The sequence below is a fragment of the Nycticebus coucang genome, chromosome 11 (genome assembly GCF_027406575.1).
Source record: "Nycticebus coucang isolate mNycCou1 chromosome 11, mNycCou1.pri, whole genome shotgun sequence".
Classification (NCBI taxonomy): domain Eukaryota; kingdom Metazoa; phylum Chordata; class Mammalia; order Primates; family Lorisidae; genus Nycticebus; species Nycticebus coucang.
The window spans coordinates 37,046,839-37,070,537 of record NC_069790.1 but is presented as its reverse complement, the minus strand read 5'-3'; the positions used below and the strand labels follow the sequence as shown (position 1 = coordinate 37,070,537).

The 23,699-nt window shown below is 41.4% G+C and overlaps 1 protein-coding gene across 2 annotated transcripts in view; it reads right to left on the bottom strand.

Moving 5' to 3' along the window:
* CDCA7L (cell division cycle associated 7 like) overlaps window positions 1-20,820 on the bottom strand; it is a 40,986-nt gene extending 20,166 nt beyond the window's left edge. The window contains exon 1 of one of the 2 annotated variants that reach the window (XM_053553504.1): window positions 20,563-20,820. In XM_053553504.1, the coding sequence (XP_053409479.1) occupies window positions 20,563-20,586 (24 nt within the window). In that variant the 5' untranslated portion in view covers window positions 20,587-20,820. The remainder of the gene's footprint in view (window positions 1-20,562) is intronic. The other variant, XM_053553505.1, reaches the window with a different exon arrangement.
* Between the last annotated feature and the right edge of the window lie 2,879 nt (window positions 20,821-23,699).

The following is a 23,699-nucleotide window of genomic DNA, read 5'->3' as shown; positions in this document are numbered from 1 at the left end:
TATAATTAAGAAGGACCTGATAAAAAAGAATTCATAAAGACACCCTTCTAACATTATGATCAGTTCCACAAGATATCAGGACATCCGGCCCATGGATCGCTCACGTTCCTATTGCATTCCAGAGGGATCGACTGGGTAGCTGTGATTCTAGAGGAAGTGCAACAGACATTTTTCTTTCCAAAGATTATGTTCCATTTGATTACAACAATGCCAATCATAAGACTCACCAAAAAGAAAATTAAAGCAAATAACTGAAAATAACAAAGATACAAAAAAAAAAAAAAAAAATCCCAGCCAGTGTTGTGATATTTATACTAGCCAAATTCAAACAAAATTCCGATAACTATGTTCTAGCAAACAACAACAAAGAAAAATTAAGAAGCCGGGCAGCGGCTCACACCTGTCACCCCAGAATTTGGGAGGCCAATGCAGGTAGATTGCTTGAGCTCAGGAGTTCAAGACCAGCCTGAACAAGAGTGAGACCCCGTCTCTAAAAAATAGCCAGGCATTGTGGCAGGTGCCTGTAAGGCAAGAGAATCGCTAAAGCCCAAGAGTTTGAGGTTGCTGTGAACTATGACACTACAGCACTCTACCAAGGGTAACAAAGTAAGATTCTGTCTCAAAAAAACAAAAAAGTTTAAGAAAATTCTCTTCTGCGAGTGAGAAGATCATTTTTATTATTTATAATACCTTTTTAAAAATCCAGACATTATTACACCTGCGGTGCATCTTACAAGGGTACATGTGAAACTTAGTGAATGCAGAATATGATTGTCTTAACACAATAACTAAGAAAATGCCAGGAATGCTATCTATGGTAACCAGTGTGATGAAAATGTGTCAAACTGTTTATAAAACCAGTGCATGGTGCCCTATGATCACATTAATGTACACAGCTATGATCTAATACTAATAAAAAAATAAAGTAAAATAAACTGGAAAATAAAAGGAAAAAATAAATAATCCAGACATTGTTATATGATGTCCTAAGTTTCAGGTACACTGTTTGTATTGGTCTATTCTGTCTTGATTGGAATGAACAGTGTACCATCAAAGGTCAAGTGAATCCTTATCAGGATTAAACTCCCTGACAAGGACACAGGCACTAGGCTGGAATCCCCACACCTACCACAGGGCTCACCTAAATCATCTCATTACTAAATCCCCACTGGAAGCATTTTCCACGCATCTGCCTTTGTACTCACTTGCCTAGGACAAGTGGACTAGGTCAAAGTACTGTGACATTCCTATATAAGAAGCATGAAGAACTTTCACCAAGAATACTAAGACAGCTGTATACAAAGTAGTCATAGTCACAGCTCCTCTTCTGGAAAGGACTACAGATTTCACTTGTAAGCCACCTGACAGCTCAGCTCTAGAACAGATAATACAACAACAGCAGGCTTTGTGGGCTAGCAGGTGGGCAATGAGGGCAGCAGGTGAGGTGTAAAACAAATGGAACAGTGCTGACCGGTGGGCTGAAGACACTTACCCAGGAAGGATGGCCGCTCCTCCACTCCGGATGACCACTGCCCTGCAGGAACAGGGGGTCCAGTATTTCTGACCTTCAACATTCCCAGAAAAGCTAGGAATCTGAATCTTGGTAAGAAATCTCCCCGATACCACGTCAGCTTCCGATGGAAGAAGGACCAGACATCTGTAAGATTTCACTCTTTCTTGTTCAGGGAAAATACACAGAATTCATGGTGCTTTGTGAAACACCAAAGAACTACAAATACGGTAAATATCACCAACAATACATCTACTAGTGCCTTGGTAGTAATAGTAACAGAAAGAAAAGTGTTAAGAAATTAATTGGAAAACTAAACTAAAATATCCTTCCATGGCAGCATTATTCACAATAGTCAAAAGGTAGAAGTGATCCAAATATCCATCAACAGATAAACAAAATGTGATATATCATATAATAAAAGATTATTCAGCCTTAAAAAGGAAGGAAATTCTGAGACATGCTACAACATGGGTGAACCCCAACATTACGCTAAGTGAAATAAGCCAGTCACGAAAAAACAAATACTGTACGATTCCACTTATACAAGGTCTCTAGAGTGGTCAAATTCATAGATACAGAAAGTGGGACAATTGATGCCAGAGGCTGAGAGAGAAATGGAGCTACTGTTTAATGTGCACAGAGATTCAGTTTTGCAAGATGAAAAGACTGGTCTGAAGACTAGTCAGACTACTTTGTAAATACACTTGACTCTACTGAATTATACACTTACAAATGGCTAAGATGGTAAATTTTATATGTATTTTACCCCAATTTAAAAAACAAAACAATAAGAGACAAATTAAGAAAGACAACATTAAAGTGGGGGAAATTTTCCTTCCCTAAGTCAATACCATCTTTTCCAAATTGACAGAGCAAGTCTAGATCTCAGCCTGGTTCCAATGCTATCAATACTTCAGGGGCATGTCAACTCTCACCCAAGGGAGGGTCAGACATACCACCTATGAGCCAAGGATTCAGCCTTAGGGTCTGAAATAACCATACCTCTAACTGGTTGCCTAGGCCTATAAAGCCAGAAATTAACTGACAGTCTAGGGCACAGGGCTGTTTGCAGAACCATGCTTCCTCTGCTGGAATCTAACTTTGTGCTAATGACACTAAGCCAGTGGTTCTCAACCTTCCTAATGCTGTGACTTATTTTCATTGTTTCAAACAAAAACCCACAGCTGAACTAAGCTGTACTGATAAAAATAAAAATAATCCTGCCCACCTGATGCTTGCTTCTTTATCAGGTGCCTTTCCAGCATTTCCTGAGTAACACAGAGCAAGGCATGGGAGGTCTCCACATCACCATGACCTCTGCCCACATAAGTCTCAAAATTCATTTAAAAACCTGATACGCTACAAAAAAGATCCCTCAAACTACCAGTTGTTTTTCAGTCAAGTGTTTACTTTTAAAAATAAATGAATGTGAAGTACTGCCCATTTAAAATTTTATATTGTAAAATTAAGTATAAATTCATCCCTCCTGGATTCAAAAAAAATTACCTCTAGCCAGGAAAAATGTATTTATTATGTATTAGCTTTCGAAGACAAAAGAAAATAAGACTCTCTTTTAAAACCAATGGATTCAAAGGCTAACTGTAATATTAAGAATGTGTGTCACACTTTATGGGGGCAAGGCATGATTGCAAGAGGGACTTTACCTAACAATTGCAATCAGTGTAACCTGGCTTATTGTACCCTCAATGAATCCCCAACAATAAAAAAAAAAAGAATGTTAGGTATATATTTCACCTAGAAAGGAGCGCCTTTTAAGCTGTAAGGAGGAATTCAAAAGAGACACATCCTACTGCCTGTCCTTAGTAAGTGTTTGAAAGCAATTCTGACAGCAATGACAGCAGAATTTACAGGGTAAACTACCCTGCATCTGTGAATGATCTTTTACACAAAGGGAAGGCTTCCCTCACCTCCCCCTTCAATCCACCATAAAGACTTTTATATCATTTTCTATTGCAAAAGGAATCATTTCTTTAAATCTTTTACAATGAAATTGACTTGTCCATAAAAAAAAAAAATACATACCTCACACTGATTATAAGACCTCAAAAACAGATCAGATAGTAACTCAGACAGTAAAAGAGGCAGAAAAGAAGAGAGAGAAAGCAGAACGTTCCCTGTCAGAATTATGGGACTTTATGAAGCGTTCCAACATACGAGTTATAGGAATTCCAGAAGGGGAAGAAGAATGCCCCAGAGGAATGGAAGCCATACTAGAGAATATTATAAAAGAAAATTTCCCAAATATCACCAAAGATTCTGACACACTGCTTTCAGAGGGATATCGGACCCCAGGTCGCCTCAACTCTAACCGAGCTTCTCCAAGGCACATTGTGATGACCTGTCCAAAGTCAAGACAAAAGAAAAGATTCTGCAAGCTGCCAGGAGTAAGCGCCAGTTGACCTACAGGGGCAAATCCATCAGAGTGACCGCAGACTTCTCTAATGAAACTTTTCAAGCAACAAGACAATGGTCATCTACCTTTAATCTACTTAAACAGAACAATTTCCAGCCCAGAATTCTGTACCCTGCTAAGCTAAGCTTCAAAATTGACGGAGAAATCAAATCATTTACAGATATACAAACATTGAGGAAATTCGCCACAACAAGACCAGCTCTACAGGAAATAGTTCAACCTGTTCTGCACACTGACCACCACAATGGATCAGCAGCAAAGTAAGAACTCAGAAATTAAAGGACAGAACCAAACCTCCACACTGATGCAAAAGATAAAACTAAGCAATGGACTCTCCCAAAATAAGACGAATAGAATACTACCACACTTATGAATTATCTCAATAAACGTTAACGGCTTGAATTTCCCACTGAAGAGACATAGATTGGTTGACTGGATTAAAAAACACAAGCCATCCATTTGCTGTCTGCAAGAAACACACCTGGCTTCAAAAGACAAATTAAAGCTCCGAGTCAAGGGTTGGAAGACAATTTTTCAGGCAAATGGAATTCAGAAGAAAAGAGGAGTTGCAATCTTATTTTCAGATACATGTGGATTTAAAGCAACTAAAGTCAAAAAAGACAAAGATGGTCACTTTATATTGCTCAAGGGAAAAATACAACAAGAAGACATTTCAATTCTAAATATCTATGCACCCAATTTAAATGCTCCCAGATTCTTGAAACAGACCTTACTCAGTCTGAGCAATATGATATCTGATAATACCATAATAACAGGGGACCTTAACACTCCTCTTACAGAGCTGGACAGATCCTCTAAACAGAAAGTAAACAAGGATATAAGAGACTTAAATGAGACCCTAGAACAACTGTGCTTGATAGACGCATATAGAACACTGCATCCCAAAGATAAAGAATATACATTCTTCTCATCACCGCATGGAACGTTCTCCAAAATTGATCATATCCTGGGACACAAAACAAATATCAACAGAAGCAAAAGAATTGAAATTTTACCTTGTATCTTCTCAGATCATAAGGCACTAAAGGTGGAACTCAACTCTAACAACAATGCTCGACCCCACCCAAAGGCATGGAAATTAAACAATCTTCTGTTGAATAACAGATGGGTGAAGGAAGAAATAAAACAGGAAATCATTAACTTCCTTGAGCATAACAACAATGAAGACACTAGCTACCAAAACCTGTGGGATACTGCAAAAGCAGTTTTGAGAGGAAAATTCATCGCTTTAGATGCCTACATTCGAAAAACAGAAAGAGAGCGCATCAACAATCTCACAAGTGATCTTATGGAATTGGAAAAAGAAGAACAATCTAAGCCTAAACTCAGTAGAAGAAAAGAAATATCCAAAATCAAATCAGAGATCAATGAAATTGAAAACAAAAGAATCATTCAGAAAATTAATGAAACAAGGAGTTGGTTTTTTGAAAAAATAAATAAAATAGATAAACCATTGGCCAGACTAACGAGGAATAGAAAAGTAAAATCTCTAGTAACCTCAATCAGAAATGATAAAGGGGAAATAACAACTGATCCCACAGAGATACAAGAGATCATCTCTGAATACTACCAGAAACTCTATGCCCAGAAATTCGACAATGTGAAAGAAATGGATCAATATTTGGAATCACACCCTCTCCCTAGACTCAGCCAGGAAGAAAAAGAGCTCCTGAACAGACCAATTTCAAGCACTGAGATCAAAGAAACAATAAAAAATCTTCCAACCAAAAAATGCCCTGGTCCAGATGGCTTCACTCCAGAATTCTATCAAACCTTCAAGGAAGAGCTTATTCCTGTACTGCAGAAATTATTCCACAAAATTGAGGAAGAAGGAATCTTCCCCAACACATTGTATGAAGCAAACATCACCCTGATACCAAAACCAGGAAAAGACCCAAACAAAAAGGACAATTTCAGACCACTCTCACTCATGAACATAGACACAAAAATTCTCAACAAAATCCTAGCCAATAGATTACAGCTTATCATCAAAAAAGTCATTCATCATGATCAAGTAGGCTTCATCCCAGGGATGCAAGGCTGCTTTAACATACGCAAGTCTATAAACGTTATCCACCATATTAACAGAGGCAAAAATAAAGATCACATGATCCTCTCAATAGATGCAGAAAAAGCATTTGATAAAATCCAGCATCCTTTTCTAATGAGAACACTGAAGAGTATAGGCATAGGTGGCACATTTCTAAAACTGATTGAAGCTATCTATGACAAACCCACAGCCAATATTTTACTGAATGGAGTAAAACTCAAAGCTTTTCCCTCTTAGAACTGGAACCAGACAAGGTTGTCCTCTGTCACCTTTACTATTCAACGTAGTGCTGGAAGTTCTAGCCAATACAATTAGGCAAGACAAGGAAATAAAGGGAATCCAAATGGGAGCAGAGGAGGTCAAACTCTCCCTTTTTGCTGACGACATGATCTTATACTTAGAGAACCCCAAAGATTCAACGACAAGACTCCTAGAAGTCATCAAAAAATACAGTAATGTTTCAGGATATAAAATCAATGTCCACAAGTCAGTAGCCTTTGTGTACACCAATAACAGTCAAGATGAGAAGCTAATTAAGGACACAACTCCCTTCACCATAGTCTCAAAGAAAATGAAATACCTAGGAATATACCTAACGGAGGAGGTGAAGGACCTCTATAAAGAAAACTATGAAATCCTCAGAAAGGAAATAGCAGAGGATATTAACAAATGGAAGAACACACCATGCTCATGGACGGGAAGAATCAACATTGTTAAAATGTCTATACTTCCCAAAGCAATCTACCTATTCAATGCCATTCCTATCAAAATACCAACATCGTACTTTCAAGATTTGGAAAAAGTGATTCTGCGTTTTGTATGGAACCGGAAAAAAACCCGTATAGCTAAGGCAGTTCTCTGTAACAAAAATAAAGCTGGGGGCATCAGCATACCAGATTTTAGTCTGTACTACAAAGCCATAGTGCTCAAGACAGCATGGTACTGGCACAAAAACAGAGACATAGACACTGGGAATCGAATTGAACACCAAGAAATGAAACTAACATCTTACAACCACCTAATCTTCGATAAACCAAACAAGAACTTACCTTGGGGGAAAGACTCCCTATTCAATAAATGGTGTTGGGAGAATTGGATGTCTGCGTGTAAAAGACTGAAACTGGACCCACACCTTTCCCCACTCACAAAAATTGATTCAAGATGGATAAAGGACTTAAATTTAAGGCACGAAACAATAAAAATCCTCAAAGAAAGCATAGGAAAAACACTGGAAGATATTGGCCTGGGGGAAGACTTCATGAAGAAGACTGCCATGGCAATTGCAACAACAACAAAAATAAACAAATGGGACTTCATTAAACTGAAAAGCTTCTGTACAGCTAAGGTGACGATAACCAAAGCAAAGAGACAACCCACACAATGGGAAAGGATATTTGCATATTTTCAATCAGACAAAAGCTTGATAACCAGGATCTATAGAGAACTCAAATTAATCCACATGAAAAAAGCCAACAATCCCTTATATCAATGGGCAAGAGACATGAATAGAACTTTCTCTAAAGATGATAGACGAATGGCTAACAAACACATGAAAAAATGTTCATCATCTCTATATATTAGAGAAATGCAAATCAAAACATCCCTGAGATATCATCTAACCCCAGAGAGAATGGCCCACATCACAAAATCTCAAAACTGCAGATGCTGGAGTGGATGTGGAGAGAAGGGAACACTTTTACACTGCTGGTGGGACTGCAAACTAGTACAACCTTTCTGGAAGGAAGTATGGAGAAACCTCAAAGCACTCAACCTAGACCTCCCATTCGATCCTGCAATCCCATTACTGGGCATCTACCCAGAAGGAAAAAAATCCTTTTATCATAAGGACACTTGTACGAGACCGTTTACTGCAGCTCAATTTACAATCGCCAAAATGTGGAAACAGCCTAAATGCCCACCAACCCAGGAATGGATTAACAAGCTGTGGTATATGTATACCATGGAATACTATTCAGCCATTAAAAAAAATGGAGACTTTACATCCTTCGTATTAACCTGGATGGAAGTGGAAGACATTATTCTTAGTAAAGCATCACAAGAATGGAGAAGCATGAATCCTATGTACTCAATCTTGATATGAGGACAATTAATGACAATTAAGGTTATGGGGGGGGAAGCAGAAAGAGAGAGGGAGGGAGTGGGGTGGGGCTTTAGTGTGTGTCACACTTTATGGGGGCAAGACATGATTGCAAGAGGGACTTTACCTAACAATTGCAATCAGTGTAACTGGCTTATTGTACCCTCAATGAATCCCCAACAATAAAAAAAAAAAGAAAAAAAAAAAAAATACCAACATCGTACTTTCAAGATTTGGTAAAAGTGATTCTGCGTTTGTATGGAACCGGAAAAAAACCCGTATAGCTAAGGCAGTTCTCTGTAACAAAAATAAAGCTGGGGGCATCAGCATACCAGATTTTAGTCTGTACTACAAAGCCATAGTGCTCAAGACAGCATGGTACTGGCACAAAAACAGAGACATAGACACTGGGAATCGAATTGAACACCAAGAAATGAAACTAACATTTTACAACCACCTAATCTTTGATAAACCAAACAAGAACATACCTTGGGGGAAAGACTCCCTATTCAATAAATGGTGTTGGGAGAACTGGATGTCTACATGTAAAAGACTGAAACTCCACCCACACCTTTCCCCACTCACAAAAATTGATTCAAGATGGATAAAGGACTTAAACTTAAGGCATGAAACAATCAAAATCCTCCAAGAAAGCATAGGAAAAACACTGGAAGATATTGGCCTGGGGAAAGACTTCATGAAGAAGACTGCCATGGCAATTGCAACAACAACAAAAATATACAAATGGGACTTCATTAAACTGAAAAGCTTCTGTACAGCTAAGGAGACAATAACCAAAGCAAAGAGACAACCTACACAATGGGAAAAGATATTTGCATATTTTCAATCAGACAAAAGCTTGATAACTAGGATCTATAGAGAACTCAAATTAATCCACATGAAAAAAGCCAACAATCCCTTATATCAATGGGCAAGAGACATGAAGAGAACTTTCTCTAAAGACGACAGACGAATGGCTAACAAACACATGAAAAAATGTTCATCATCTCTATATATTAGAGAAATGCAAATCAAAACAACCCTGAGATATCATCTAACCCCAGTGAGAATGGCCCACATCACAAAAATCTCAAAACTGCAGATGCTGGCGTGGATGTGGAGAGAAGGGAACACTTTTACACTGCTGGTGGGACTGCAAACTAGTACAACCTTTCTGGAAGGAAGTATGGAGAAACCTCAAAGCACTCAAGCTAGACCTCCCATTTGATCCTGCAATCCCATTACTGGGCATCTACCCAGAAGGAAAGAAATCCTTTTATCATAAGGACACTTGTACTAGACTGTTTATTGCAGCTCAATTTACAATCGCCAAAATGTGGAAACAGCCTAAATGCCCACCAACCCAGAATGGATTAACAAGCTGTGGTATATGTATACCATGGAATACTATTCAGCCATTAAAAAAAATGGAGACTTTACATCCTTCGTATTGACCTCGATGGACGTGGAAGACATTATTCTTAGTAAAGCATCACAAGAATGGAGAAGCATGAATCCTATGTATTCAATTTTGATATGAGGACAATTAATGACAATTATGGTTATGGGGGGGCAGAAAGAGGGATGGAGGGAGGGGATGGAGCCTTAGTGTGTGTCACACTTTATGGGGGCAAGACATGATTGCAAGAGGGACTTTACCTAACAACTGCAATCAGTGTAACCTGGCTTATTGTACCCTCAATGAATCCCCAACAATAAAAAATATATAAATAAATAAAAAAGAAAAATCAGTTAACATCACTAATCATCAGGAAACGCAAACTAAAACCATGATGAGATACCACTTCACATCCAATCACAGGGAAGAACTAGTGCTTGGTAGCATGTGAACAAATTGCAAGTCTTAGACACTGCTAGCAACAATGTAAAATGGCATAGCCACTGTGCTGAACAATACAGTAATTTCTCCAAAAATTACATTTAGACTTACAATATGGGCCAGCTGAATTACCACATGACCCGTCACTTCCAATTTTAGGCACATACACCCAAAACAACTGAAAGCAGCGACTCAAACGATAATGTCCATCTGTACACGTTATTCACAATAGCCAAAATATGTAAACTACCAAAATGTTCATCGATGAGTGAATATGGGGGTGTGTGGAGGGAATGCAGTATGTACATATAACAGAGTATTAGCCTTAAACAGAAATGAAATTCTTTTTTTTTTTTTTATTGTTGGGGATTCATTGAGGGTACAATAAGCCAGGTTACACTGATTGCATTTGTTAGGTAAAGTCCCTCTTGCAATCCAGAAATGAAATTCTAATACATGCTAAACATGGATGAACCTTAAACACATCATGTTAAGTAAAGTGAGCCAGTCACAGAAGGACAAATACTGTATGATTCTCCTTAAGTGAGACAGCTAGATGGCCAAATTCTCAGAGAAAGAAACTAAAATAGAGGTCATCAGGGAGTAGGGGAAGAGTCATTAGGGAGTTACTGTTTAGTGGGTACGGGGTTGCAGCTCAGAATGATAAAAATCCTCAGGAGATAGAGATGATGGTTGCACAACAATGTGACTGTACTAAAATGTATACTTAAAATGGATATAATAGTAAATTGTAGTGTATATTTTACCACAATAAAAACTTCCCCAAAAGAATTGATGTTATTTTTATTATTTATTTATTTTTGAAACAGGGTCTCATTTTGTTGCCTTCAGTAGAGTGCCATGGCATCATAGTTCACAGCAACCTCAAACTCTTGGGCTTGAGCCATCCTCTTGCCTCAGCTTCCCAAGTAGCTGGGACTACAGGCACCCGCCACACACCTGGTTATTTTTAGAGATGAGGTCTCACTCTTGCTCAGGCCGGTCTCAAACTTCTGAGCTCAAGCAAGCCACCAACCTCAGCCTCTCAGAGTGCTAGGATTACGGGCATGAGCCAACGCACGCAGCCTGATGTTCTTTTTAAAAGAGAAAATAAAAGTGGGGAGAAATTTCAGACATGTTTCATATTTGTATGGGGCACAAAAGAGCGATTCAGCCTATGAACTGGAATTCTGGCAAGAGATAAGGAGAGTGAAGTGAACCAAACCAGGTGGGAAGTGCTGCAAAATTTCCTCTTCCAGGGAGGTCAGCAGATAAGAAATGTGAAAGCCAATGTTAAGATTTCCCTAGACTCTAAAGACTGATTATCAAATTGAGGAAGTCTTTCTACTGGCATTTTGAACAGAACAATTGCCTTGTCCTGTGGGACTCTCCTTTCTGCCATACGGTACTGAGCCCTGAACTCTAAACCACTTAAGAGAAGCATTCCCCTCATCCCCGTCACTCTTAACAATCCAAAAGAAACCAACATGTTTCCATTATCACCACTACAGTGACCTCACTTCATCCACATGACAACCACAGTGAATCCAAAATTGAATGATGAGAGCCTTGGTGCGACATGCCAGGGAATGTATGACAGGTTATAAAGCAGTAGCAAACAAGCCCAAATTGCAATTAATAGCTTTTTTTTTAAAAAAAAAAAAAAAAAAGGCTTCTATCTTGTTCATATGACATGTTCATCACAGGCCAGCCAGAAGCTCTGTTCCACACGGTCCTCACACCAGAACTCGAGCAGAAAGGGCTATTACTATTTGAAACGCTGGCAGGTGTGGTGGCAGAGAGGATGAGATAAGGCAAATGATATGCTGGTGTATAAAGACTTCTACCTAGAAGTGAAACACAATTATTTCATTGGCCAAAACAAGCCAAATAGCCTTGACTGTTTCAAGGCGCCAGGAAAGGGCAGCCCTCCCCTTTACATGGAAGAAAAAGAACCTCAACAGAGATCTGATGATTCCCAAAATATGGCTGGAAAGTGTTCTGTTAAGTTGAAGACACAGATGCTACATAAATATTAGTTACTAAAACAGTGTAACAATCACTGTGCCCTTCCATCCATTCAACAAATATTAACTGAGCGCCTAATATGGAGGCTGTTTACTAAGCATCTCATATATGCTGGGAACCACGCTAAGAAATCTGATGAAAAATAAGTCATATGCCACTGAGAGAAAGAATCTTTGAACAGTTTCAATGTGGCCTCGGTGTCAACAGGGAAAAGTCCAGCTGCTCCAGAAGTCCCCAGGAGGGTACGTGATTTCTAAGACCAGTGACCATCAACCACACCAACACAGGTGCAGGATGGCCTGACCCTGGAGGAGTTGTGGTGGGTGCACAGGTACAAGCATAAATCTGGAGGTGCCTGTCTTTCAGAGGAGGCCCGTGCCCCTGTGCTCACTCCAGATAAGCACTAAACCCATCTCTGAACTGAGGGGTCCACTGCATCCCACAGCCCAGGCCTGCAAGGCTTTCGACAGGGACCCTCATGACACGCTTCTGCCCTGCTGAGAGTACTGACTGCTGACCATGGCAAATGAGCCCTCACAACCTCCGGGACGCCAGCCATGCAGGCTGCTGACAGCACTTGGCTCTTGGCTTTGTGCCACCATGAATTACACTCTCATACTAACTAAGAGTGCATCCTTTTTTTGGTCCTAATTACAACCACTTAGTACCACAAAGGTCATGAGGACATCCAGATGCTCTTTTCAGTTGAGTTTTTGAAGGTAGCCTAGTAGGAAAACAAAATGATTAAAAAAGAAAAAGTTAGGTAAAGAAGCCCTCAGTAAGAGGTCATGACCATGTGGGGAAAGGATAAAGGGAACCCCACTGGCTTTAACTACTTTAATAAATGTCTGGGAACAACTGTCAGGGAGGCGGCGAAAGACAGTTAAGAATAAGCAAGGACATTAAATATACTTTCGCTGAATTTTCCTTTTAGGGATTTTAGTATCAACTAAAGTTTTATCTCCCCTTCCCCCCACCATCTAACTGCCTTTCACAGTCATGGAGTTTTAAATAAAAAGTATTATAGGGTAGAAGTGGAAGAATGGGAAGGAAACAGCCCTTCTATTTCAGGATTTATTGCAGGTATGATTTCTAAATTTTACATGTAACAGTTCTACACTTCTCCAATTTAGGGGCTCAGTGACTCCCAGACGGCTTTCAGGGCCGCCAGTGGGACAGGGAAGGGCAATCCCCTCCACAAGTCATTTTTAATTTCATTTTAATTTTAAATGAAAATGTATTACAGAACAGAGTGCAAAATAGGCATAACTTTAAAAGATAAAACTGGAGATTTGTAAGAAAATCTCCCACTCCTCCGGGCCTCTTGGGCAGATACCAACTGGCTTCCACATTTAGTTCAACAGAAAAAAGTTGAGCTCTGTGACAGGACGTCCCAGCCTATCATAACTCACACCTCCACTTACTACACCCTGACAGCCCTAAACCAACATTTTGTTTTTCAACAAGTATTTAACACCTATAAGCCAGGCCCTTCACGTTATCAGGCGGCTCACCAGTCGCTAAACTAAGGGAAAGCCAGCCAGGAGACAGCCTGAAGACCCAGACTCCTGGGTTTGCTGACTAGGTGAGGGACTCTGCAGGGCTACAGACCCCTCCTAGGTCAGAGGCTTAAAGATGGGCGGGGGGAAGGGGAGGCTGCCCATACAACTGTGGCTTGGGAGAACAGCACAGGGGTTTGTGGGAAGGGATTCCTGGACCACAGCCAATCCTGAGGAACTGGTACAACGGGCAAGGGAATCTGCTCCCCACATACATATCCAGGCCCCAAGACTCATACTTGGGGATTCCATATGCTGTTTTTTATATGTTTTACTGAAGTACAACATACAAACAGAAAAGCAGCTCACAAATGTGCAGCGTGGTGAAGTTCTACACAGCGTACCCACTTTTATAACCAGCACTCACATCGACAAATACTTTTGTTTTGATCTAACAAACCATTTCGTAGCTCCCTTCTCTCCGAATGCTGAGCACATGGTGTTCAGGCATTTCATAGAGGTTGGTCATGTGGCCTACATGTCCTTTGGGCCTCAAGCCAGAAATCTGGTCGTGACTATAGACGTTATTGATCAAAACAGGGCTTTGGTTGATGGACCTTGCACTCAGGTAAAACAACAGGCCCTGCCTTTTAAATGCACGCAGCTCACTAACTCCATCCTCAAGTCCCCACAGACTGCCTGCCAGAAGACAGATACAAATACACAATGGGCAGGCACAAGACCGGCCAAGCAAATGGAAGCCAGAGAAAGGAAAGCTAAGATGACAGAGTTTGACTGTTTTAAATTTATGAAGGCTAAGAAAATGAGGAACAGAATCATCAAGAATGAAGTTAAGAAGCTTCAAAAGGCAGCTCTCTTGAAAGATTCTCCCCCCAAAAGCAGCTGCTAAAGGTGCTGCTGCTAAAGTTCCAGCAAAAAAAGATGACCACTGCAGGCAAGAAGGCTCCAGCCCAGACAGTTCCTGCCAGAAAGCCACAGGCCAGAAGGCAGCACCTCCTCTGAAACCTCAGAAGAAAGTTCGAATCCAGCCCCAGCCTGCTAAATAAACAAACAAACAAAAAAAAAAGCCAGGCATTGTGGTGGACATCTGTAGTCCCAGCTACAAGGGAGGCTGAGGCAAGAGAATCACTTGAGCCCAACAGTTTGAGGTTGCTGTGAGCAGTGACACCACGGCATTATACCAAGGGCAACATAGTGAGACTCAGTCTCAAAAAAAAAAGAAAAGAGAAGAAACTAAACCATGGGTGAACCTGTTGTTTGGCCTTCAGACATCTAATCCTCAGTGAAAATATATTTTCAGGAATGCTATCTGGGAAACTATTTATAGTTGAAATAAGCAAGACAAAAGAAGCAACTTTTTTATTTTTTTTCTTTGCAGTTTTTTTGGCGGGGGCTGGGTTTGAACCCGCCACCTCTGGCATATGGGGCCAGTGCCCTACCCCTTTGAGCCACAGGTGCCGCCCAGAAGGCAACTTTTTTTTTTTGTAGAGACAGACTCTCACTTTATGGCCCTCAGTAGAGTGCCGTGGCCTCACACAGCTCACAGCAACCTCCAACGCCTGGGCTTAAGCGATTCTCTTGCCTCAGCCTCCCAAGTAGCTGGGACCACAGGCGCCAGCCACAACGCCCGGCTATTTTTTGGTTGCAGTTTGGCCGGGGCCAGGCTTGAACCCACCACCCTCGGTATATGGGGCCGGCGCCCCAGCGACTGAGCCACAGGGGCCACCCCAGAAGGCAACTTTTTTAAAAACAGGAATCATTAACCTAAGCAAGGGTCAGACCCTGTTTCTACAAAAAATAGAAAAACTAGCCAAACACGGTAGCCAATAGTAGCCTGTAGTCTGAACTGCTCAGGAGGCTAAAGCAGGAGGATCCTTTGAGCAAAGGAGTTTGAGGTTGCTTAGAGCTGTGATCTTGCCACTGTACTCTAGCCTGGGGCAACAGAGTGAGACTAGCTCAAAAAAAAAAATAAATAAATAAGAAACATTGCTAGGTAGGAGAGCTCAGAACAGGTTGTTCCTGCTTCCAAGTCAATTTGCACAAATTATGGACAACCCTAATCCACTGTCACCTTCACTTCATGTTCATGGGATTTCTTGGCAGCCCAGATAGTGAAGGACAGACCTCTAAGACTACTCTCCACTTTTTCCTGAAACTAAAACAATCTATCAGAAGTTCCCGGAAACCACAGGAAGTGTTTCATCCAGTTTTCAGGAGCCTTGACTGTAACTTCAGCAAAAACTATTCTCTCTCAGTTAATACAGCACAACAAAACGGGAATGCCCTAGGAAAATGGTATGTCACAGGTTTCCATCCATTAAAAAGCAGGCATGTTTACAAGGTACTAAATACACCACAAACAGTAGTTAAAACTCTGGACTCCAACACAAGCCAAAAGATATACAAGACAGTGCCCCAAGACAGTGACTGCCAAGTTTCTCTAAGAAAAAAAAATTTCCATCAGAAAATACACAAAATTAATACATGAAACACACACCTACTCAAAGAAACACTACATAGTCACTAAAAATGAAAACTATAAAAACCTCCAAGCTACTCAATAGTGAGTGTCACAATGAGCAACCATATTACAAAGGTTATGCAAAAATGATGATTGTGTTTACAGGCAAACAGTAGATGGACACTGTCCAGAAAATGAAGTCCAGAGAAGAGGCAGAACAGTAGGTTCAATGTTCTGTTTTCATTTCGGCTTGTATTAACATGGTGTTGTCTGTCCTATACGAAAAGTTATTCCTAAGTAAAAACTCTGTGGATCTTATTTATATTCCCAAGCTGACTTCTACACAGTGGAATCTGGCAAATTCCTAAAAAAGGACCAGACCAGCTACTCTTAACATCCCAGCCCTTCAGTTAAAGGGAGGACCAAACAGACCCTTTTATTTAAACAGTATGTTACACTCAGCATGTCCTTGATCAGCTCGGTAGCACCCTAAGTAAAGATTTCTATTCTCAATTCTTTTAGGTAAAGTTCTGTGACTTGCCAAAGTCCCAGGATTCCAGTGGCAAGAGCCAGGCAGTGGCTCCTGGGAAGCTAATCTGAGATGAGCTCTTTCCTCCTGAATTGCCCCAAGCAAATTAGTCAAAGTAGCCTAATCTTTAAAATGAAGATAATACAACCTACTTCACAGAACTATATAGCAAGCATTAAATCTGGCAACTTTAAGTACCTAACACTACCTGACTTTTAAAAGGAAGTGAGTTTCATGGCTCGGTGCTTGTGCCTCAAGCAGCTAAGGCGCCAGCCACATACACCTGAGCTGGTGGGTTCGAATCCAGCCCGGACCCGCCAAACAACAGTGACGGCTGCAACCAAAACACAGCCGGGCGTTGTGGCGGGCGCCTGTAGTCCCAGATACTTGGGAGGCAGAGGCAGGAGACTCGCTTTAGCCCAGGAGTTGGAGGTTGCTGTGAGCTGTGACTCCACAGCACTCTACCCAGGGTGACAGCTTGAGGCTCTGTCTCAAAAAAAAAAGAAGTGAGTTTCCATTCTTTGGGGGAGAAAAGGATGACTCCCAAGGTCTCCCCGGACCTCCAGGTGGCTTCGGTCCTCACAGCAGAGAGCAGGAAGCCAGCTGAGCTCTGGGACAGAACGAGGCAAGCAGTTCAAGATTGGCCTTCTGGTGGGGAGCATGGAGGAAGAAGAGTGTCTTCTGTGTCTTTGTTCTCCCAGTAATAACTACCAAGCAGCACACAGCAGATGCTCAACAAACATCTGATAAATGGGCTAACCCAGTCAGACCCTATTCTCAGCTGAAGACTGCAAAAAAACAGGCGGGAAGCATCAATGATTCATTTAAACTAAAACTCTGGCCTTTTATTTTATGAGACTCCACGACATATTTCTGCACTGCATACAGCACTAGCACTTAGTTTCTGAGTGTCAACTTCATTTGACTTTGCCAAATATGCCTCTGAATGGTCCTATTTCAAAATATTCAGAAAACCGGGTGGGGCCTATGGCTCAAAGGAGCAGGGAGGTGACAGGTTCAAACCCACCCCTGGCCAAAAACAGAGAGAGAAAAAAAAAAAAAAATATATATATATATATATATGTATATATATACACACATATATATTCAGAAAAATCTGTATTTTCTTGTTTATGAAAAGCAAATGGTCCTACTAATATTTTCTTATCTCTATCCCTGCCTCAAGTAGCCTATATCAAATTCCACTTCAGCAAATAAAGCTGCCAAGTCGTTTATAAAATAAAACTGTACCTTGTAGGTAAAATTCTAAACTGTAACTCAAAGGGGGTGCTAATGAATAAAGGAAAACTCTCAAAAGCAGTGTAAAATTAACATACCTGGGATATTCTATTCAAATGACTTTATTGACCTATTTTGCTAATTTACTCTAATATTCATAAATTGTTTTAAAGCCGCATATCTCCTGGCTTTCTGTTCTGTATATCTGGATTAGAATTGCTGTGATCTCTGAGGTTTTCCTCTGATCATTAAGAATTCCACTGTGTTGTGGATGGGATGGTCGTCAGTACTCAGAACAACTTTTAAAAACAGGGTAGCCATAAAGTTTGTGTGCAATTTAAAATTAAATTAATTAAAATTTTAATTTAAAATTGCACACAAACTTTATGGCCACCCTGCATAGGACAACTGAAGTGGAAAATCATGGTCCTTCAAAGAAATCACAAATGACCCTTCTCTGTGACCAGCTTCTGAGGCTCTGGGCACACACTTTCCAGCTATGAGGTCAACACAGAAAAATTCCCCTTTGCCCCTACTACAGCTAGCTCCTGCATATTCATGAGAACACTTAGTGTCATGTCCTTCTCAAAGGGTCCATCCTGCACCCTGGAGCTGGAAGAGAGTTCAAGGAGGTCACTGACATTCAGTATCTACAGTTGCTCTACTAGGAAGCTTCAGCTCTAGTAGGCACACACTCTAGCCTTTAGTAGGTATTATTTGTCATTCAATACAAAAGCACAAAGACACAAGTGGTTGGTCCAAAGAGATTACCGCCCCCCACCCTCCCAGCATTAAATTAAATCCCACACACTGGTGGGATCCTGGAAAAGCAGAGACTCATACCTCAGGGTGTCTTTTCCCTTTCACTTACTACTCATTAACGTTAGGTCTAAACTGCTTTGCTGAAACCCCTTTGGGCTCCGTCCTTTTCAGGGGATGGAAATTGTATTTACTGCACGTGTGAGATTAAACCCCACTGCACACGAGCGGAACCATATTTTCAGTATATGCTGCTTCAGGTAGTTCATCACACTGCTTTATTCATAAGACTGGGGGACAGAGTAGAATCACAGGAATTTAACATCTTGCTGTGCCTGAAATGTTCATTAAGTGCTCTTGTCTGCAGTCACCTGCCCAGTGCACAAAACCACTCTCCACTAATTTAAAGACGCTATAATCTTTTCACATTTAAATTACAATGAACAGGAACATCTCCACTGGAAAATTCATCACACAGCTTAATTTGCACTGCCAATTAGGAGGTCTTTAGAAAAAGGGAGAAAAAAACCTGGTCATTTTACACATGGTAATTTGCCCTAATTGATGCATAACGGATCAGATATAATTTGTGGGTTACCCCCACGTAATAGTTTAACATTTTAGAACTACCAAAAATGAGCCCCATTATGTAGCAGTAAAATGTTCAATTCCAATTACACGTTCGGAGACACTTTTAAATTTACTAAACATGAAAAATTACCACCAGTAGTGGAAGTACAAATAACTTCAAGAAAACAAGTTTCAGGACGGGGTATGACTAATGGGGAAAAAAAAATCTAGCCCCATCTCAGTCTTTAGGCTTATTATTTGTTTTCCTTGCTTTTAGTATCTTCCCTCATTGGAGAAATTTTTTAATATACTCCTCTCATAAACATCCACAACAAGAGAGTTTTCTTCTCAATCGATCACGTTTAGGAAGGCTTTCAGAAATTACTAAATGACCAAAAAGACAATTAGTGGCTTGGGCTTACTTGGACGACAGATTGGGCAGGTGACAGCGGCCTGGCCTCGGGCACCACTGGCCGCCAAGAGCTTTGCATCTCCGAAGACCAGGGGACCCGCCTCCACTCCCCGGGCCCAGCACCCAGGTGGAAAAAAGAACTCCAGTCGTAGGTAAGCGGGAAGCAGTTGAGTACAGAAGCCCTCACAAAAGCAAGCAGGAAAAAAAGAAAGAATAAAGAAAACCCAACCTTCCTACAAAGCATCTCTGGGGCCCCCACAAGTAGTAGGGTAGCTGCTTCCTTCCCTTTTTAAAAGTTTTATTTTTAGTTCTTTTGAAAAAGTTGTCTATTGCTTACCTCTAAATAAGAACGTATGTCCATTACGAAAACGTAGAGAAAACTGAAATCACATTCATTCCCACCACTCGTTAAAATGTTTGGGAAACTTACTCCCAAGAGTTTGTTAATGAGTTTCAAAGCCTTGTGAGGCCCAAAATGAGTTACAGGGGTCGTGCTGTGTATATGAACTGGGATCCCGCAGCTTGTTTTTCAACGTGGCCCGATGACGTTGCCGTATTCCCCCTCCCAGCTAGTTACAAATTCCTTGAAAACAGAGTTCTAGAAACATGTGCTTTGGCCGGGAAACAATTAAAAGTATGAAAAAAAAAAAGTTCTAGAACAAACACGAAAGCAACGCTTTTAAGTTCCACTATCCAAGTTGAACTGATCTGACCCTCGACTACGTTTTTTCAAAAAACGACACTTTCTTAAGCTTCATTGCCGGAGAAAGGAGGAACGCACAAAAAGTTTCCCCACCCGGGTCTTCCTACCGCTGCAAACGTAGGCGCTGCGCCCTGCTCCCTCCCGCCTGCACCCCAGGCAGCCACCCGAGACAAAGCTAGGCACCCAGCTTTTGAAGCCGGGGAGGCACCACCGTGACCATGACGCACACCTGCAGGGCGCGCCCACTCAGATGTTCGGGCGTGCCCGATCCACGGCGCCGTGGCACCGACCACGTTTCCAACCCAAGGCCAAGAGGAGGGCTAGGGCTGAAAAGGCAGGCATGCCGTGGGTGCGTCCCGGCTGTTGCTGGCCGCCGGACCCTCACCTGGTAGCGTGTCGCCAATTCCATTCTTCCTTACTGGGATCCAGCCTCCTCCCAGCGTGCGGCCACTGGAGCCTCGCTCGCCACCGGCCAGCACACCGAGAACGCCCCGGGGCCGCGCAGCCAGCGCGCTCGGCTCCGAGCTCCAGCGGGCCCCAGGAGGGGCGCACTTGGCGCACGGGACGGGGGAGCGCGTCCCGCCGCCCCGTTAGGCGCCTCCTGGCTGGGACTCGAGGCTCGGATCAAGGACCCAACTTAACTACTACCAAACTTCGCTGCGCAGGCGGCGCGAGAAGCAGATGCAATAGGCGCGGCTGGAGGCGGCGGCCAGTGCGGGGGCGCTAGGCTCCCCCCTGCAGCGGACAGAGGGAGTGGAGCCGTCCGGCGGGGTTTCGCGCGGGAGAAATGAGAGGGGGCAGGCCCAGCGCAGCCTCCAGCTGGCATGCCCGGGACGCGCGTTGGATACTTGCTGGGCTTATTCCCGGTCGTGCCCTGGAGCGCAATCCTCAGCTGCAACTCATGTCTGATCCAAGAAAAGATTCTTGCGCGGCTTCGGGGCTTGTTTTGTCGTTGTAAAGGGCCAGGTTCCACCGCCTCCCGAAACATTTGCTCCGGGGTTCACTTTGCAAAACAGGCAAATCGGGTTTCTTTACCAGGGCCGCGGGTGGGGAGCTGCAATACCCGTCCCCGGAACTTTAGATGGCCATTGCACACTATACCATGGCATGTGAAGCCTCCACGAGACAAAAGTTTCCAGAGGTCAGGAATGCTGCTTAATTTAGCAATTATCGACGGACCTCGTACTATGTGTGGGGGAGTCGGTTATTCCTGGGAACACAAAGTGAACAAAAAACAATCCCCACCTCTGTTGGAGTTTAGGGTCTGGGATCCATTTGTCAACATAATTAGGTGAATAAATGTAATAAGGATGGAAATAAGTGTAACATTAATAAAGATTATGTCATTTTTATTAGATTTACTAATAAGTAACTTGATAACACTAATAATGATAAATGTAGTAATAATGATACAGATAAATGTAAATTTTGGGAGAAGATAGATGCCGTGAGGAGTAAAAGCGAATGGTGTTATAATAGTGTAAAATAGGGAGACTTGGGAGAGCTCAGGTATGAAGAGTGAAGAATTAAGTGGATGGTGATAAAAGGCTTGAAGTAGTTATTGGGGAAGCTGATAAATGAAGTTGTCCTGAAATCATAGCAGGTTACTGGACAGTGTTGAAAAATATTTAGAACTGTGGTCATGAGTTCATAGTGGAAGGGCCTTATGCACAGGACCTTCTGCAGCTCCTCTCCAGTGGCTACGGGTCCGACTTTTATATTTTCTTTGTTGAAAGTGCGTATGAAATTTACTAAATGTTTACCCAAGCTTGAAAACATCTGGGAACAATCCTTCTTTCCTTCATTAGTTCAGCAGACATACTATGTGCTGCCCGAGTCCTACACCCTGTGGTAGGCAGTAAGACCAAGAAAACAAACATTGTCTGATTTAAGAAAATGTTATATTTTCATTGGATAATGTAAATGATTGATTACAGTCAATTTCTTTTATGATGCTTTAGTTTTCCTTCACATACGGTATTTCCTTGAATCATTCAACATTCTTTCAGATTCTTATTGTCCATACTTTTGAAATAAGGAAACAGAATCTAAGAAAATACCTCAAGAGAAATATCCCTGCCACCCTACAAATGACAACAAGCTACCAAACTGAAAACCATTCCTTATGCTTCCAGATTCAACATGTTTTCTGTTTTTCATTACTTTTCTCTTTGGCTGCCAGGAAGCTTAGAGTGAAATTTTGTCCAACCAGAGCTCTTCTTCCTCCTTTTCTTTCTTTTTTTTTTTTTTTTAAATAGATGCTTCAACGTGAACCAACGATTTTGTTTGCATTTATTTCTTTTGATTATAGGTTGCATCGAATCCCTTTTGGAAACAGGAGTATATGGAATTAAGTTCAGATTTTGCAAAGTGCCAAAGCAACCTTGCTAAGCTAGGAAACCTGTAAACTATTTAGCTTTTCTGGTTTGAAATTTGCATAATCAGCCCTAAATCTTTAGATGGCAACCTGGAAATTTTCTTCCTTTGCTAGCAAAGCCTGTGCTCTTGAGTGGTATTTAGTAATTGATTTTACAGTGCTATGTTTTGTTCCAGGCTTTGGTTACATTCCATTTAATGAACCAGAAAATTTTAACATCACATTGTGATAATACTTTTTGCTAATGGGTATTTATGGGGTTGGATAAAGTACAAGTATTGGGTTTCATCATGGCACTACAAGAATGAATGCTCCTACTCAGAAGCAATAGTTTACACATTGGCAACTTCCTTTAAGAATTCTTTTTTCTTTTTCTTTCTTTCTTTTTTTTTTTTCTTTTTTGAGATTAAGTCTCACTTTGTCACTCTCAGTAAAGTGCTATGGCATCATAGCTCACAGCAACCTCAAACTCTTGGATTCAAGTGATTCTTTTGCCTCACCCTCCAGAATAGTTGGACAATAGATGCCCACTACAACCCGCCTATTTTTCTTTTCTTTCTTTAGAGACAGGGTCTCACCCTTGCTCAAGTAAGTCTCAAACTCCTGAGCTCAAGCAATCCACCTGCCTTCCAGAGTGCTAGGATTAAAGGCATGAGCCACCATACTGGGCAAGAATTCTCTGTATAGAAATCTGTGCTTGCTTGCCTTTGAAATGTTTCTTGAGAGAATAAAAAACTTGGTTGGTCCATAGTGCTTTGAACAACATAAGAAATTTGCTGTTAGAGACTGAAGGAGTTAAGAACATGCCACCCCAAAATATGCTGCTCTGGTGTATTCACTATTTTAAGTTCAAACACTAAAAAAGAAAAAAAACAAGCAAACAAAACAGCAGGTCCAAGAAGCTCACTCTGACCTTGATGGTGTTTCTTAGAAGCTGGAGATGACATTCCCATGTGAAAGATGCCTTCTCTTCCACTAGAAGGAAAAACAATACTCTTATCAAAGACAGGAAATTGAATCTCAGGGAAATCTTTACCAAGAAACCTTGTTAAACTAACCCTTACCTTCTTAGTCACTTTTCCACCCAATTAACTGCCATAGAATAATCCCTTTGCCTTATCACATTTTCACAGTTTACTAGTCTT